This window comes from Nilaparvata lugens, chromosome 7 (genome assembly GCF_014356525.2).
Source record: "Nilaparvata lugens isolate BPH chromosome 7, ASM1435652v1, whole genome shotgun sequence".
Lineage (NCBI taxonomy): Eukaryota > Metazoa > Arthropoda > Insecta > Hemiptera > Delphacidae > Nilaparvata > Nilaparvata lugens.
Window position 1 is genome coordinate 32,698,699 of NC_052510.1, and position 16,993 is coordinate 32,715,691.

Below are 16,993 nucleotides of genomic sequence, written 5' to 3' on the forward strand. Positions count from 1 at the left end.
CACCACTGTCAGCTGCTGGAATGTTTGATGATGATGAAAGGCAACTTGGTGAAGGACATGCTGTGTGTGATTGCATACGGCACGTCGGGTGCACGTGCCTCGGCTGCCAAGCTGCTCTTCTACTATTGGCCCACCTTCAATTCCAGTCTGTTCGAGCGCAAAGGAGTGCCGCCCAAATTCACCAGTCAGTATCATTCACTATAGTCTCTACAATTTACCTATTGAGAAAACAGAAAACACTTCAAATTCAAATTCTTTTATTCCTCATCCAAAAAACAATACAACAAATATAAATAAATTCTGTCACCCACACTATCAGAAAAATGTTTACAATACAATAATGTTACTTACAAAGCATAATAATAATAATAATAATAATAAAGCATAATAACATAAAAACTTTCTATTCTACTATTAATGTTTATTATTCTTCTAATAGTGCAAGCTGACAGGCCGTACTTAAAGGAATTAATCCTTGCATGGACCTAAGGTCTGTGAGCAAGGATGAGCTCCCATCAGTCAGCCTGACGAGAATTAAATTTTATTATTAATTTACATATAAATTCATTAATTTATATTGAAAAGGATGTTGACGTATCCTAAGATATTGAGAGGAGGACAGGGAAAACTCGAAATGAGAAACAAAGCACAAACCCCGACGATGTTGGATTTCAATTAGAAAAAAAACTGTAGAGCTATTATAGGAATGATACCTTTATTGAAATTCTAATAAATAATTATAAATTGAAAGAGGAGCAAAATTTACCTTAAGTCTGATGCAAGACACTAAACTCATAAAAAGATTATGAAAAAAAACTATCTGTAGGATGAGTTTATAAGTTCCTCTGATTCATCCTGACCGAGGACTGATAATAATCAGTGTGTGTTCTTTTTGAATGTGTCAATAGACAAAGATTCAAATAAGTTCAAGTTGGCAAATCTACTGGAAATTTTCCTATAAAGAATTTGTGAAATATATGAAGGGTTGGTAGTTGAGTAAGTTTTGTGCAAATAAGTGGATGAGACAGTTGTATTCTGTGAGTAACGGGTGTTATAAGAGTGTGAGACTACTGAAAAGATTGAGTTTTGATGTTTGTTCATGTGAATAAGAAGAACTTTTATGAAAATTTGTCTTACTGTAAGAATAGATGTTTCATTAAATAATAAATCTGACGGATGAAGTCTTGATTTCTTGAAGGCTACCTTTATGACTTCTCTCTGTACCACAGCAACGGGTTCGTTTTATAAGCTCCCCCCAAGCAATGATGCCGAAAACCAGTATTGATTGTATATAAGCATAATAGGCCATCTTAATCTCATTTGGATTGAGAATGTCACTCAACATCCGAAAAGCATAAATCAGCCGACGAATTCTGCATTTTAAGTAGGTGATGTGTTCTGACCATCTCATACGTCTGTCGAAAACAATACCTAGATATTTGTATGAGTGTACTCTTTCTATACGCTCACAGTTACATACATTGCTTTGCGGATCATCACAGTTATGTATTTTGATGTCTTCAAGGTTGTAGTCAGTAATGGGGCGCAGAGATATTGGCATAAACTTTGTTTTTGTTACATTTAGAGAAAGGGTGTTCTGGTCAAGCCACTTTTTCACCTGTGCAAGATCATGTGTTGCTTTATCTTTTACTTCCTCCCAAGAAGCACCTCTCAGAAAAATCAGGGTATCGTCGGCAAATAGCAAAATCTTTCCATTCAGGGCAAGTCTCGAAATATTGTTAATGTAGACGAGGAAAAGCAGGGGACCCAGAGTACTGCCCTGGATCACCCCGTAATCCACGTCAGCTTCATCACCAACTATACCCGCTATGGAAACAGATTGCCTCCTGTTTGAAAGAAAACTATTGAACCAAGACAAGGATGTGCCTTGGATGCCTATGTATTCTAACTTTTTTAAGAGCTTTCTCCTATCTATAGAATCAAAAGCTTTTTTCAAGTCTAAGAAGATCATCATGGATTTTTGGCTAGAAGATATAGAATTGTTAATCTCTACATTGATATCAAATAGGGCATCAGTTATTGATCTATCTTGCCTAAACCCATACTGAGATTTACTAAGAATATTGTTTGCTAGAAGATAGCTCATCAGTTGTTCTTTCACAATTTTTCTAATATTTTAGAGAAAACACTCAAGAGGGATATAGGACGGTAGTTATCCATATCATTACATGCTCCAGATTTAAATAGAGGTATCACTTTAGCTAATTTGAAAGGATCAGGGAATACACCACATGACAGACTAAGATTAATGAGATGAAGAAGGGGTTTTGATAAAAGATGAATGTTATATTTAAGAGAGGATGCAGAGAAATTATCATAGCCAGGGGCAGAACCTCCTCTTAAGCCGGACACGTGTCGCGAGATAACTTGCTCTGTGACAGGCTTCAAGACAAAATTAGTATGACTTCTGTATAAATAGTCATCTATTAAAGGTTCATCACCTGAAACAATAGTATTAGCCAACCTCCTGCCTACACTAGAGAAGAAATTGTTGAATTCATTGGATACATCCTTTTTAGGAGTTCAAGGAGAGCTTCTGTGTACTCGTATTTAGAAATTTTTGTAGGGGGAACTGTTCTTTATTCTTTGTACGGCCTGCTATCTCATTGACGGTATTCCAAAAAAGTTTTGGATTGCCATAGTTTGTATCAAATTGTGATCGGTAATAATCTCTTTTTGTCTGTTTTAATAGGCTACTCAATAGGTTTCTGTGAGTGCGATATTGATTTTTTAGAACATCATTGAAAGAACTTGCCAGAACATTAGATCCTGTTTTTGCATAAAAATTTGATACAAAAATTGATTGATGCAAATTTATTTCAAGGAAAAATAAACAGTAAATGGAGTTGTAAATTTAAACATTTAGGCCCAGTTGTACAAAAGCCTTTTAAATTTCAATTATTATTAAATGCCACGAGAACCAATCAGAAATGGCTTTTTTGTAAATAAATTTTTCCTTATTGGCTGTCGTTGCGTTTAATCATGATTAATATTCAATAGGCTTTTGTGCAACCAATTCTTCGGCCCGATAGCTCAAAATCCGGTTGAATTTCAATCGTGGTTAATATTTCACAAAAACCAATCAGAGAAGGCTTTTTCAAAATGAAGGCTTCTATAATTGGTTCTCGTAAAATTAATCACGTTTCAAATTTAACAGGCAACCAAATATTTTTGTGCAACTTTTTTGAAAATATTTTTTGTGCAATATTTTTGTAAAAATGTTGATTTAAAGTTTTGTGCAACCAAGCCTTGAAGTTTGGACATATTTTATCTACAGTCATGTTTTGATGTAAACATTACAATCAATCCATAACCCATAACAGCTGTCTTTTCGCAGTGGATTCTTAAAACTATGCTGTAAAGTGAGCTTCATGCAACGACTTGAACATTAAGCCACGGTATCTGAACATTTCCGGACATTTTATATAGCTTTTCGCACACTCATGCGTGTACTGTACTTGAATTGATTTTCCATGAAGTATATCTTTTCTATTCTTAATAGTTATTTCTTATCAGTTTCTGATGTAAAATTAGTATAATAAAATAGGCAAATTGGTTATCTCGTCACTAATAATATTATTCAAATCTGTAAAAAGAAAGCCATTTTCAAGTGCTGGAAGTGGCTACTTTGCACACTGAGTTGAGCTAGAAAACCAACACTGATTGTATAACAGAGTAACACTGATTGAGTGAACAGAGGCAAGTTGAAAGCAGTGAAAATCAAGTTCAAAGTCCAAGATAGGTTGAATCGCATTACATTTATGCATAGGCTATGCCGCAGCTGTCAGCTGGTTCTAAACCTACGTTTCTGTAATGTTGTCAACTCGTTGGTCATGACATTCATTAGAGATGGCTGTGCCCTTGCATTGCTGTTGAAAATGCCACTCCTCTGTGCACTTATTTTTAAAGATAGTCACAGTATAATATGAATGAAGGCTTTCATTTATACAAACAAAGGCAATGATTTATTCGAATAAGGTCAGTCAGTCATTCATACAAATTACCAAGTTTAAGAGAAATTATATTGATGTAACATCATTGATTGTTTGTTTCAGCCGACTGGACACCATTCACATGCCAGCGCGACACGTGCACTAGCGGGGGCATGGCGGAGGCGGCCAAGGTGTGCTATGACCACTGCATCTCCATCACGTACGCGGCAGAGTCGCCGCCACCCCTCTACCTCTGCATCGAGTGCGCCAACGAGATCCACCGCGACCACCCCAACCAGCAATTCCACGACATCCTGCATCCCATGCAGCAGGCGTCCGTCTCCTGCGAGAACAAGGTGACCGTTCAAGTATCTTACTATCTCATGTAAAAGTTTTCTCATTTTTTTTTCATTTACACATGCACGAAATTAAAACAATGATTGGGAGAGAAGTAACAGAATTATTCCAAAACTATTTCTCTTCCAAATTTAGATAGTTGATGAGTCAGTCTGAATGAGGTTATGGTACCAATTCTTATAATTTCACAAAAATTATATCTAAAAAAAAGGGAAAGATTTTCCTGTCCGATGGCTCGATTCTGCGTTAATCTCAAAGAACTGGAAAAGGAGTAAAAAATCCGTGGTTTTGGGGCACCCTGTAAAAAGCTCTAGGGCTAGAAGGTCAACTTTTTGTATTTATAATGTCCAATACTCCAGAATTATTGCACAGAAAAATTAACGTGTTCGGAGTTTTTTCCAGCAAAAAGTACCTGGTGACTGAACTATCTATATTCAAGTCGACATTTGGCCCCATCAACAAAAAACCTCCAGATGGATCTATCCTGAGCATCCAAGTGCACGATGCCTATTTCATTTCGTACGTAAACGGAGAGGTGGCAAAAAACTTTCCTTAGTTCAACAACTCTGTGAATAGGAAACTGTCCCAAACTTATCCAACTTTCCCCAAAAATATATTGAGGCAAAATTGATATTTTTCCAATATTTTTCAGAATTGCCGTTCATCAGATAAGAGTGTAGTGTCGATCTGCTTCACAATGGAATGTGCTAGCTACAACAGCAATCATCCGATCAGATACTGCATGCAGTGCCATGGCTTGAGACACAACAACAAGCGTGGCGGAGACCATATAGTGCACAAGTGCCTCCCGAAAGCATGGCAAATGGATGATGAGATGCACACCTATCTCGTTGAAGCCATCATCAGGTGCATTACTAGTTTTTGTTCCACACTTCATTCATATGAATAGAAGAAAAATTTATACACTACAGATCCATGAATGTCTTTGATTTGTTGGAGAATTATTGTTCAAATTTTGAATTATTTCCATGTTCATCTTGGTAAATTACTTTAATTAATCCGTTTACCTCCAAGCATGCTTACTTTATTAAGTTCTCAATAGATGACGACAAATAAAATTAGATAAAAATATTATACTGTATTATGCAAATACAAATTAAATATTATAATCAGCCTATATTGAGATTAAGTCAGCATTTGATTAACACTGGTTTGCCATCTATGCCTGACATTAGACAAGGCGGATATCTCTGTGCTTTTTCAACTCCGCACCGTTGCCAAATTATTTATAGTTAGACTAAATCATAGAATAAAACAATCTATAAAACTTCTCTGACTAAATGTAGAAATATTATGAACTACTACAATATTTCATCTCAATCATGAAAATTTATCATGATCAAATAATGGAAACCGAGTTTATCTCAATTATAAAAATTTATGATCAAATCATGGAATAATATATTTTCTTGGTTAATAAAATATATTTGAGTAGAATTCATCATTATTTTTACATGAACCAACAATTGATTATAGATCACAATTACCGAGATAACTTGAATCACACCTATCTACTACATAGTTTGCGGTGGAAAAAGAAAAGTGGTAGCAATGCCTTCCTATCAATTCTACTGACTTTATAAGGTGAATCTCATTGTAGAGGTGGTTAGTAATTGTGAGGATACCAGTACATGATGGAAAGATCGTTAGTAAGTTAGACAGTGAGTAATCACTTTCTACCACAAATTTTGGACATCCTATTCTATCACTGCCCACTTTCTTTTTCAGTGCTACTTGTATTTACATAAAAATAAATATCAAAGTACCATGTTATCAGCATAATGTTTTTAAAGCCATTTTCAAGTGAATCAACGAATTAATTTGGTATAAAATTGTATGTCGTATAAAATGAATACGAACACGTTACAGTAATGAATACGAATATCTATCGTTATAAAATCAAAGTACCCTGTTATTAACATGTTTGCATTATTCATGACATGTTTTGGCTACATATAAAGCCAGTTTCAAGTGAATGAACAAATTAATTTGTTATCAATTTAGTGATAAAAAAGGGTACGATGATGTTTTTATGTTTTTGTATTCTATCACTCTCTACGGTATCTATTGTTAAAATCTCTCTGCTTTTTCAACTGATCAAATATGACTGCTTTCAACTTGAGGAGCGTTATCTAATCGCTTTTAACTTATTTCATTTTGGAACAATTCTACCACATCTCTGTTCACAATATTGAAAAAAGCTATAATATTTTAGTGTTGTTGGTAGTTTGTTGAAGGAGGCGCGACCTTCGACGCCCGACCTGCAGCGCGACCTGACCGACATCCAGGCCAAGGCGGCCATGTTGAATGTGATCAACATCAACCCTCTGCCCAACATCTCGCTGGAGGAGCGTCAGCTGATGGGTCGCTTCGGCGTCTGGCTGCTCGTCGGCCTCTGCACGCCCAACCCCAAAACGCCCTCCGAAATCATCGGTCGGCTCCTCTCCATGCTCTTCCACTGGTTCCATGTCACCGCTTACACCTTCGATGGTCAGTCTTCTGTCTTACCTTGTTGTAGGTATAATGAAAATATACCTACACTATATTATACCTATTATACTGTAGACGTATAATAAATATTTCAAATATAATATTATTATACAGTAATTATATTCCAGCAGTTGGTATAAATTCATATTATAATAAAAAAATTGAAATATCAATGACTAGCAGGTAACCCGTGCTCTGTTAGGTTCTAATTAAAAACTTGGCCCACTGAAATCTTGGAGAATTTAAAATAGGCCTATAACCATCCTCGGTAAATTAATAATCTCTATGTAAAATTCGAAGTTAATCAGTTCATTGGTTCAGACGTGATGATGCGTCATTCGTAAATTTCCTATCCCGTACGTGTGTGAGCCTACTCTTTCTTTCATTTTCTTATAGAGAGACTAGCTTTATTATATCATAGACTAGCAGGTAACCCATGCTCCGCAAGGGTCTAATTGAAATCTTGAAGAATTAAAAATAGTTCTATAACCATCAATGATAAATTAAGAATCTATATGCTAAATTTCAAATTAATTAGTCCAGTAGTTCAGACGTGATTATGCGTAATTTGTGAATTTCCTATTCCGTACGTGTATAAGCCAATTCTTTCCTTTATTATTCTATAGATAACCACAATATTAAGTTTCAAAGTGAATTTTTATTACAAAACAAGGACAAATGTTTTCAAATAATATTACAAATCATTCAGGATTTCTCAAGTTTTTCATACCCTTACTCTATTTAGGTAACCCTTTCTCACTGTTTTATCGTAAAATGTACACCTAAAAGTTGGACTATACATGCAAATACAACGTTAATTCCAAAGTAAATTTATCTATCCAATTCTAGTTATTTTCTCTCATTTTTCTAATCTTTAATGCAAAGTATGTATTGTGGCTCTTCAATTGTGTGATCAAAGTCTTCGTAGTTTCTGAATTTCAATATTCTACTGGCGTTCATCGTATCAATGTTTCTCTGAACTGTATTGTCAATGTTCGAGCTTGGTTCTAAAGTATTTCTGTGCGTTAATCTTGGAACAGATGCGGGAAAGTCGCAATAAGCGTTCACTTTTTCAGTGAGTTTTTCTCCTTTTCCTTGATGGTTCATAAAATATTTTATCATATCGCTCTTTCTTCCATCCACTTCTTTTAATTGAAACTTTTTGAAAAAATCTGACTTTTCAGTTAGGCGTTGTGAACGCGTAGCTAAGCTATCCAAAGATTTCGATCTTTGGGTATTGTGTTTCCAATAAATAGTTGAAGAATTCTTATTGGTATTTAAATACCTATGTTTATTGTGAAACTGATGTCTATTTTTTATTAAACCTTTTGTATTTTCCCTATTTGAATCTTCTTTGAAGAATATATTCCTAAAAAATTTCCTGTCCAAGGTTTTTTTAAATTGTACAAATTCTCCTACATTTGTTTTTCGCTTGTTCAACATCTTATAATTTACCGGCCAGTGATCTTTTGCAACTTTTCTGGAGAAATGTTGTTTACTTTTTTGCAGTTCAGAAATTAATTGTGATTTGTGTTTTTCTTTGGTTAAAAGAAGGTCTCTCACATCAATTGGTAACTTTTTATGTAAAGATTCCAATGATTTTGATCTATTGCGATTTAAATTATAATTCATTTGATTTGTGTTCATCATATCCATTAATAATCTCTTATTTTGTATAGATTGAATCTCTTCCGCGTAAGGATTTTTGGACTGCATTTTTGTTTTCTGACCTGCCTTGTATGACTGGTTAAGTGGATGCTTATCGTGTTTTATATTAAATTTGAACCGTTTGTACAGTACATTTTTCACTTCGGAATTCTCATCAGGGTTAAACTTCAATTTATCATAATTAAGACGCATTCTTAGCATCTCATCTGATAAATCGCTGGAAGATAATAATCCCTGGCTATCATTGTAATTGTATTCATTGTTTGAATTGAGTGAGGGTGAGGCACCAAGCATGTTCTTATCTTTCCTTACATCTAAATCTTCTTTAAAATTTCTTTTAGATTTACTGAGAATTTCCAAAATGTCTAGACTTGGTGAATATTTTTTTGGAGTTACAAGCTGGGTAGAATTTTTGTTGATTCTGTCGTTTTTTATATTTGTTGACTCTTGAGTTGAATTTAATCTACTGTAAAATCTCTTATCCACCGTCTCTCCTATTTCGTGACAAGATTTAGTAACTTTCAGCTTTAATAATCGAGTTTTTGAGTTCTGGAAAAAGAAACAGTATTTCATGATTCCATATATAAATTAACAACATGTATGATATTTATCTAGTTAATGAGGACTTTAAAAAAAAATTATAGAAAACGTTAACAGAATAAGAAAAAGACTATTAGAAGTTTATCCTAAACAAGAAAATGATTTATTCTTATTTTCAATACTGATTAAGTTGCATCAGGGCATTTTCCCGCAAAATTGATTCTATCAGTTTAAAATTAAAGGGGTACAGTTCTGTACCCTATCTGGTACCTTATCTGGTATCCCTATTAAAAGCATCGTTATATAAAATTATCAAAAAGCACATCTATTCAGTAACTTAAAGGTTTTCTTTATTAATTTTTTAAAGGTAAATGGATTAGGAGGGGGTTAGGTTTTTGCTTATGACAATATTTTGGTATTATTCAAAATATATAGTATATTGGTGCTAAATTCGATATTTTCAATATCGATAATAGTAACACAACAAACTGTCCCAACTGAAGCATACATTTTTTTAATTGAATTATTAAAGTAAATTTAAATTGTTTAGCTGCTTTTACACCAAAGTTATTAACAAAATGTTTATTTTCCCATCCTTATAGATTCTATTAGATTCAACATAACTTCTCATACACATGATTTACATATTATTTATTTGTCAAGCTCCATTTAATCTAATAGAATCTATAAGGACGGAAAAATGAACATTTTGTTAATAACTTTAATGTAAACGCAGCTTAAAAATATTCTCTGCAAGTTTTTAAGTCATTCAATAGACAAAGAATGAATTTTTTTATGATAAACTGTTTATACAAAAGTAATATTAATATTATTATAATATTGTAATACATGCATTAATTAAAAATGGATAATACACATATCAAAAGTGTAAATACTATATTAGGTAATCTTTAGTATTCAATGTGAGTTGTTAACGTATATTTAGGCTGTACATATTTTCTAGGTACGGTAAGTTAGCAGCAAAATTCCAATTTAGTATTCCAGTACTCACTCGAAAAGATGTATTTACACAATTTTTCAAAATATTCATTGCAGGGGAAGCTATTGAAGTATTCATACTGGAATTTTGTCAATATTCAAAGAAATGTGTATTTTATACTGGAATTTATTTAGTGTGTATCAAGTCCATTAGGAATAACTTTTTAGTTTGTTATTTACTCTGCTTCCTTGGTAACCATGTAATGACATCTATCCGATTGAAAACTGAGATGCAATAGATTAGCATTAATTCCATTTTTTTCAAATTGATAAAATATTATGCAGCTTTGTCTGTTGTTCTAAAACTTTAAACTAAGATTTCAGTGTAGTCTAATTCAATTTTAAATCATTGAAGATTTTTCTGTGATTAATTAATTCTTTGTGTACGAAAAATGTAGAACACATTTTTTATTAAAGTTTAATTTGCTCCTCAACATTTTTACCAGTTAATTATGTTTCATTGCCGTACCTATACTGTATGTTTTTAGTCATGTTGATTCCATAAAAAAATAATACAATATTTAAGCTTTTAAATTTAATTCTACATTTTATTCCTTCTTTATCTCACAAATTACTCGTTCCTATGCTAATAACTATTATGCTATTATCCTATTCAATTATGCTCAATTTTAATATTCTATTGAAATTTATTTAAATAGAAGAATCTGTCTTATAGGCCTGCTACCTGCTAGTCTGCCATAATTATTATAAAATCAGAATTTAGATGACATTCAATTTTTATATAATTATTTTAAAACCCATCTTCACTATTCATTTTCTTGGTAAGAGCTACTCGTTTTTATGTAAAAATAAAAATTAATATAAAATTATAAGTCGAAACATGTTGTGAGAGATAAATAAAGTTTATATATCATTATGTCAAACTTAAATTTTATAACACTTATGAAGTGAAAAATGCACTTACTATTAGCATTGACGATCGTTTCAACCTGTTGTAGGCCATTGTTAGACTGAAGAAGACCTAATGACTATTATCATAGTCATTACCGTATCTAGTCTATTTGACTAGATAATGACTATTATCTATTCAATCTATTTATCTGACTATTATCTAGTCTATTATCGTGACTTCATCATTATATCTACTGACTATAGGTCATCATTAGACTAACTCTACAGTTAGTTTCAAGACTCTAGTCTTGGTTAGTTGATCTGAGTTAGTTTATTTAGTCTAGTGATGACCTATAGTCATTAGGTCTAATGATGAAGTCATGATAATAGACCAGATATATAGATTGAATACACCAGGTCAAACCGATCGTCACTGCTAGTGCACCTTTAGTGCACCTTTCACTTCATAAGTGTTTTCAAATTTAAGTTTGATATTAATAGTGGAAAAATGGATATGCAACAAAATATCATTATTTATTCTGTATTTCAAAAAATAGTTATCTATTCTTATGTAAACTGTGTTTGTTGGTTTTCAGACCAAGCGGAATGCACACTTGAACGTCTGAAAACAGACTATGTTTGTGGTTGGTTGTCCGAAGTGTTGGAGTCCCATCACGACACATTCGTCTCCTGCCTCCTCCCCCACCCAGCTGAGTATGCTCGAGTTGGAGGCCATTGGTAAATCATTTTTTCATTACTTGATACTTGATACTTGTTGTCGTTGTCGAAGGCTGGGGATTCCAGATAGACTGTGTCATAGACAAGGTTGGTTGGTAGCCATTTTGGCTAGTCGTTGAAGTAGAACTGATTCAAAAAAGGGGCTCGTCCTCAAGCTCAGCAAATGAGTAGAGTGGCCTGTCGTTCAGCTTCAGTTTCACTGTGCTAAGCAGTTTATCTCTTGGTAGATTTCTCACTTCGCTGGGCAGCCTGTTGAACATTCGAATGGCTGCTGCTGGGTAGCTGTTGTAGGTGTTGCTCAATCGTGTGTGGGATGCCTCAAGGTCAGCAGCTCGGCGTGTATTGTGGCTGTGGATTTCGCCTCTTCTCGTCCAGTCTTCCTGGTTGTCCATCAGGTGTGATAGTGAGCAGAACACGTACTGACTGTAGATGGTGAGGATCCCCATACCCTTGAAGAGAGGTTTACAGTGGTCCCTACTTCCCGAGAATGTGATTGATCGGACTGCTCTTTTTTGGAGGAGCAGCACATCCTTTGCTGCTGGTACATGTCCCCACAGGATCAGTCCATACATGATGTGGCTGTGAAAGAGTGAGTGGTATGCCATCACCAAACTATCCCTGCCTACCACATGTCTGAGCTTTTTTAGCAGGTATATTACCCTGGAAAGCTTTCGACACACTTCTGACACATGGTGACTCCATCTCAGCCTTCCATCCAGCCAGAAGCCTAGCAACTTAACCGGTTCTGCCTCCTGCCGTCGCAGTGAGCAAATGAGGGTATTTGTTTTGTCCTCATTCAGCTTTAGTTTGTTTGCTGAGAACCACTTTTTTGCACTGCATAACAGTTCTGCAGATCTTGAAATAGCCTCATCACTTGTTGGACCTCTCGCTGCTATTGTAGTGTCATCTGCAAAAATCACTGCTTCCTCGTTTGCTGTGAAATCATTCATGAGGAGAATAAACAGCAAGGGTCCCAACACTGAACCCTGTGGTACACCATGCTCCACTCTCCTGATTCTTGAAGTCGCTCCCTTTATTGAAGTAGCTTGCATTCTATTTTGCAAGTAATTGACAATTGTTTTCAGCACGGTCCCTTTCATGCCATACATTTCAAGCTTTTTGCTGAGTAAGTCATGCGGCACACAATCAAAAGCCTTACTCAGGTCGCACATTGTGAGGGCCAGGGCTTCACCACCCTCAAAGGCACTTTGTATCTTGCTGGTCAGGGTGAGCAATGCACTTGTAGTTGAGCGCCCATTTCTGAAGCCATGTTGGGATTTTGCCAGGATTTCGTTCCCCTCCAGAAATTCTGTGATTTGCACCTTCATTTCTGTCTCAATGACCTTGGACAAAATTGGGACTATTGATATTGGTCGAAAATTAGATGGGATGCTGGTGTCACCTTTCTTGTGAATCGGTATTGTTCTTGAAATCTTCAGTAGATCCGGGAACTTACCCACACTGAGACAATCATTTATTGCCCTTGCCATTGGTCTTGCTATTAAGTGTGCTGTAGATTTCAAGACAAATGTTGACAGGCCATAAATGTCCTGTGTTTTGGAGTTCTTCAATCCTCTGATGATGTTCTGTATCCTCCTTGGGTTAACCTCCTTCCACACATACATACTTTATCAATCTCCATAAACTATCTTAATATTCTACTGAATAATCTCTATCGTATTTCATAAAACTTTGAAGTGAAAAAACACTCACGTTCTTTGTTGTGGCGACTCAAGAATAGTATATAGTAGGTTGCCTTGATCACATAAGACGCGTGGAGAACGCAGCCGGCTATGGTGTGACGTCATGCTGCGACCTCTCGGCCCGGCTTAACGAGGCCTAGAAATGCTTTATTTAACTACTGGTATAAAATATTTTTCAAAAAGTCAAATTTATGGAAGAAAAAAGCTTACTTCTTTCTATTTATTAAAAATACAGAGAGTATGAAGAATAAATTACTGTATTTAACCCAATATGTATATATACATATTGATTGGTTGGCCAATGTCCCTAAATCATGGACCAATTTTGAATTTATAAGACCTAAAACGCTGTATTTAATTATGCAGTATAAAGAATATAGGCAGAAACAAATCACATTTTACTCTTTCACACTAAAATAAAATAAAAATGAGCAAAATTAATGAACTAAAAATAGCATAAAGAATATCTAATATTACTCGAAAAGCCAAATTTTCAGAAGATAAAAAGCCTAGGTCTACTTACTTAAAATACAGAGAGTATGAAGAATAAAATAATTACTGTATTTAATTCAGTTTAACTTACATACATATCCATTGATTGGCCAATGTCCTTCTCCTTATACCATTGAAAAAGTATGCCTTCTGAGTTCATTGCTGCTTATAAACTCGTTCATCACCGTGCTCAAGTGAACTTCGTCCAGGACATCACGGTGGGCGTGAAGGACTGCTAAATTGTTCAGCCGTTTCTGTCCCATTGTTGATCTCAGATACGTCTTCAGTCGACGGAGTGCACTAAAAGAGCGTTCTGCCGTTGCCGACGAAATTGGCACTACTTGAAGAAGCTTGATCACTTTAACCACTTCTGACAGCATTTTTTTAATGGCTGGCTCTTGTGAAAGATATTTCCTTACATCACGCATTGATTTCATTTTTAAATTATTTTGCCTATTAATATCGGCTAACATGTTTAGATGTATTTGCAACCTTTCAACATCCAGGTCATTTTTAAAAAAATCTTTCGACTGTTCGAAACTTGAACCTTCTTCGTTCGCCACTAACACACTCAAAAACTCTTTTTCGACCGCAACGAGCCGCGACAAGCCCGTGGACTCAAAGCGTTCTTTGATGCAAGATCGCACCGTTTCACACACCTCGATGTAGAGAGCTTTGAAGTAGTCCTTTGGGGTGTTGAAGTTATGTGGTGAGCTGGCTCCGTCGTTTTCATATCTATTTGGAACGCGCCGTTTCCTTGGAATCACAGGCTCTTCTACTTGTGAAAATTTGTTTTTTAAGCACGACTTCCAAAACTCCTCAAAGCCATCTCGCTTATCATCTAAAATGCTAATCAATCCTTTAAACATGCCTTCCACTTCAGTTACACTTAGATGAGGGCTCTGAATGTTTTCGTTAACTTCTTCTACTACGTTCATTACATGGCAATATAAATTCAAAAATAAATAAGTCCTGAACAGTATCATAGATTCAAGAAAACCCGCACATTTATAACCTGCTTCAGTTTTGTCTGTTGAGGAAAATATCTCAAAAAACTGTAGGAGATCTTCATAGTTTTTCAAAATCCTCTGTATACTTGAAGCTCGCATTGTCCATCGGGTCGGGCAAAGTGGTCGAAGATTGGCTTGATCATTTTCACTTTCGAGGCGTATGTTTCTAAATAAATTGATTCTTTTGTTAGATTCCTTAACTGTATTTATTAGATCTTTGGCTAAGGCCATAACATCCCTCATGCATGGGAGGCAAGAAAGGCTGTCCTGCACTGCTAAGTTCAAACTATGGGCTGTACAGTGCACGTAGTGTGCCTGGGGCTGAATATCCAAAAGTAACTTTTGCAGGCCTTTAAATCTTCCTCTCATGTTTGCCGCTCCATCATAGCACTGTCCTCTCAATTTTTCAATAGGTAAATTAAGCCGCGCAAAAATGTCCTTAACAATTTTGAAAAGAGTTTGTGCTTCGGTATTAGGAGTCTCATATAAACCAATAAAGTCTTCATTGATTATTAAATCGTCACTTACAGTTCGAACACAAAATGACACTTGCTCATGAATCGATATATCACTTGTTTCGTCCACAATAATTGAAAAGTGTTCACTATTCTTGATTTTATCTAGCACTGAGCGCACAACAGATTTGCCCATATATCAATTATCTCATTTTGAACGTCATGTGAGATCCATTTATACCCAGAACGCCCCAACCAGTCTTTTAACTCAGGAACGTCTTTTTTCCTAAGTTCTAGCAATTGCAAAAAATTTGAGTTAATATCTTCATGTCCTCTTATGGCCAAACCTTGCCGGCAAAGGTACTTAACTGTTGTAAAAATAATTTCAAGAGCCAAACGGGCTTTCTTCATGTCACTGTTCAATTGATCATTTAATTGAGCGGCTACACTTGGTTTTGCTAAAGATGAAAGTTTTAAAACTCCTTCCTTATGCACAGACGTATTTTCATGAGTACGAAATTTGTCCAATCCCTTTTTCCAGTTAGAAAAACCAACAGTAGTAAACGCATCTTCTTTCTTGGTAGTCAATTGGAGAAGGCCCTTGGCCTCTGCCTCTTTGCAGGTCTGACAAAAACTTTATCCATTGTTGCGTCATATTGTAACCATTTATATTTAGTCACCCAAGACTTCTGGAACGATCTTCCTCCAATAGGCTTGTCATTAGGTTTTGTATTTTGCTGTGAAAAGCTCACGCCTGATGTTGAAGCAGTTGTTTCGACATTTGCCGGGGTTGCAGTGTCAATGCGAGGCTTCTTAGTGATGAATTTATCCATTATAGGCTACAAAAAAAATCACTAATGCAGAAGCCGACAAAATAAACACTTACTCTAAAAACACTACATACTGTGCACAATTCTAACAATTGCAGCCCTAACAACACGTCAACACATGAAATTAGGTTATACGCGAACGCGACCGTGTCATAACTCACTTGACAAGCAAGAAGCAACTAGCCAACTATCACAACTACACAACACAAGACAGACTAGAATGCAGTGTGTCCAGCCCGGGAAAAATTAAGTACTAATTATCAAAATATCCCTCGCAAAATGTACTACGGCTGGACACACTGCTAGAGTGAGTGCAGGAGCAGTGGCGCAATTTTTGGCATGAGTGTGCGGGGAGGGGTGGGTTGTTTGACTTACCGGGTCGTCGCCCTCTACGCCTTCTAGACAATAACAATAACAAGTAGACAATAACAATAACAGTGGTTCGCGTCGCAGCACAGTTCCAAATTCTTATAACTATCTATGACTCCCCTTACCCTCATGCTTCAACACTCATCTCTTTGGCTAAACTTACTCAGTTTTACATCGTATTAAGTTCGTAAAAGCACAACACAGTATGACATTGTGTTGAGAGTAATTGGTTTAGTACTGTTTAAAGAGTTTATAGTAGCGTATCACGCGATGCTTTAAACTTACAAGCAAAATGTAATTATCCTTCTCAACAAATTATTGGGGGGGCTCCGCCCCCTCAACTAAATTTTTGGGGGGGCTCGAGCCCCTTGGGCCCCATGGAGTCGGCGCCTATGCGTAATTGCCCTAAGAATGTATGAACATCTTTTAAACAATATGAAGATTTCTATTTTTTATAATTATTATAAAAAAAATAGATAATCACGACTTTTAATGACTTTAATGCTGTTATTTTAT

The 16,993-nt window shown here is 35.5% G+C and overlaps 2 protein-coding genes across 5 annotated transcripts in view; one reads left to right on the plus strand and one right to left on the minus strand.

Moving 5' to 3' along the window:
• LOC111048563 (protein unc-79 homolog) overlaps positions 1 to 16,993 on the plus strand; it is a 105,601-nt gene continuing 88,608 nt past the window's right edge. For all 4 annotated transcript variants that reach the window (XM_039432573.1, XM_039432575.1, XM_039432577.1 and 1 more), the window contains exons 1-5: positions 1 to 184; positions 4,077 to 4,309; positions 4,963 to 5,177; positions 6,559 to 6,821; positions 11,477 to 11,618. In XM_039432573.1, coding sequence (XP_039288507.1) covers positions 28 to 184; positions 4,077 to 4,309; positions 4,963 to 5,177; positions 6,559 to 6,821; positions 11,477 to 11,618 — 1,010 coding nt within the window. In that variant the 5' untranslated portion in view covers positions 1 to 27. The remainder of the gene's footprint in view (positions 185 to 4,076; positions 4,310 to 4,962; positions 5,178 to 6,558; positions 6,822 to 11,476; positions 11,619 to 16,993) is intronic.
• On the minus strand, positions 7,453 to 10,258 carry LOC111048564. Its single transcript, XM_022334479.2, has 2 exons — positions 10,042 to 10,258; positions 7,453 to 9,038 (listed from the first exon to the last, which is right to left on the minus strand). The coding sequence occupies exons 1-2, from the start codon at positions 10,105 to 10,107 to the stop codon at positions 7,689 to 7,691; spliced, it is 1,416 nt and encodes a 471-aa protein (XP_022190171.2). The 5' UTR covers positions 10,108 to 10,258; the 3' UTR covers positions 7,453 to 7,688.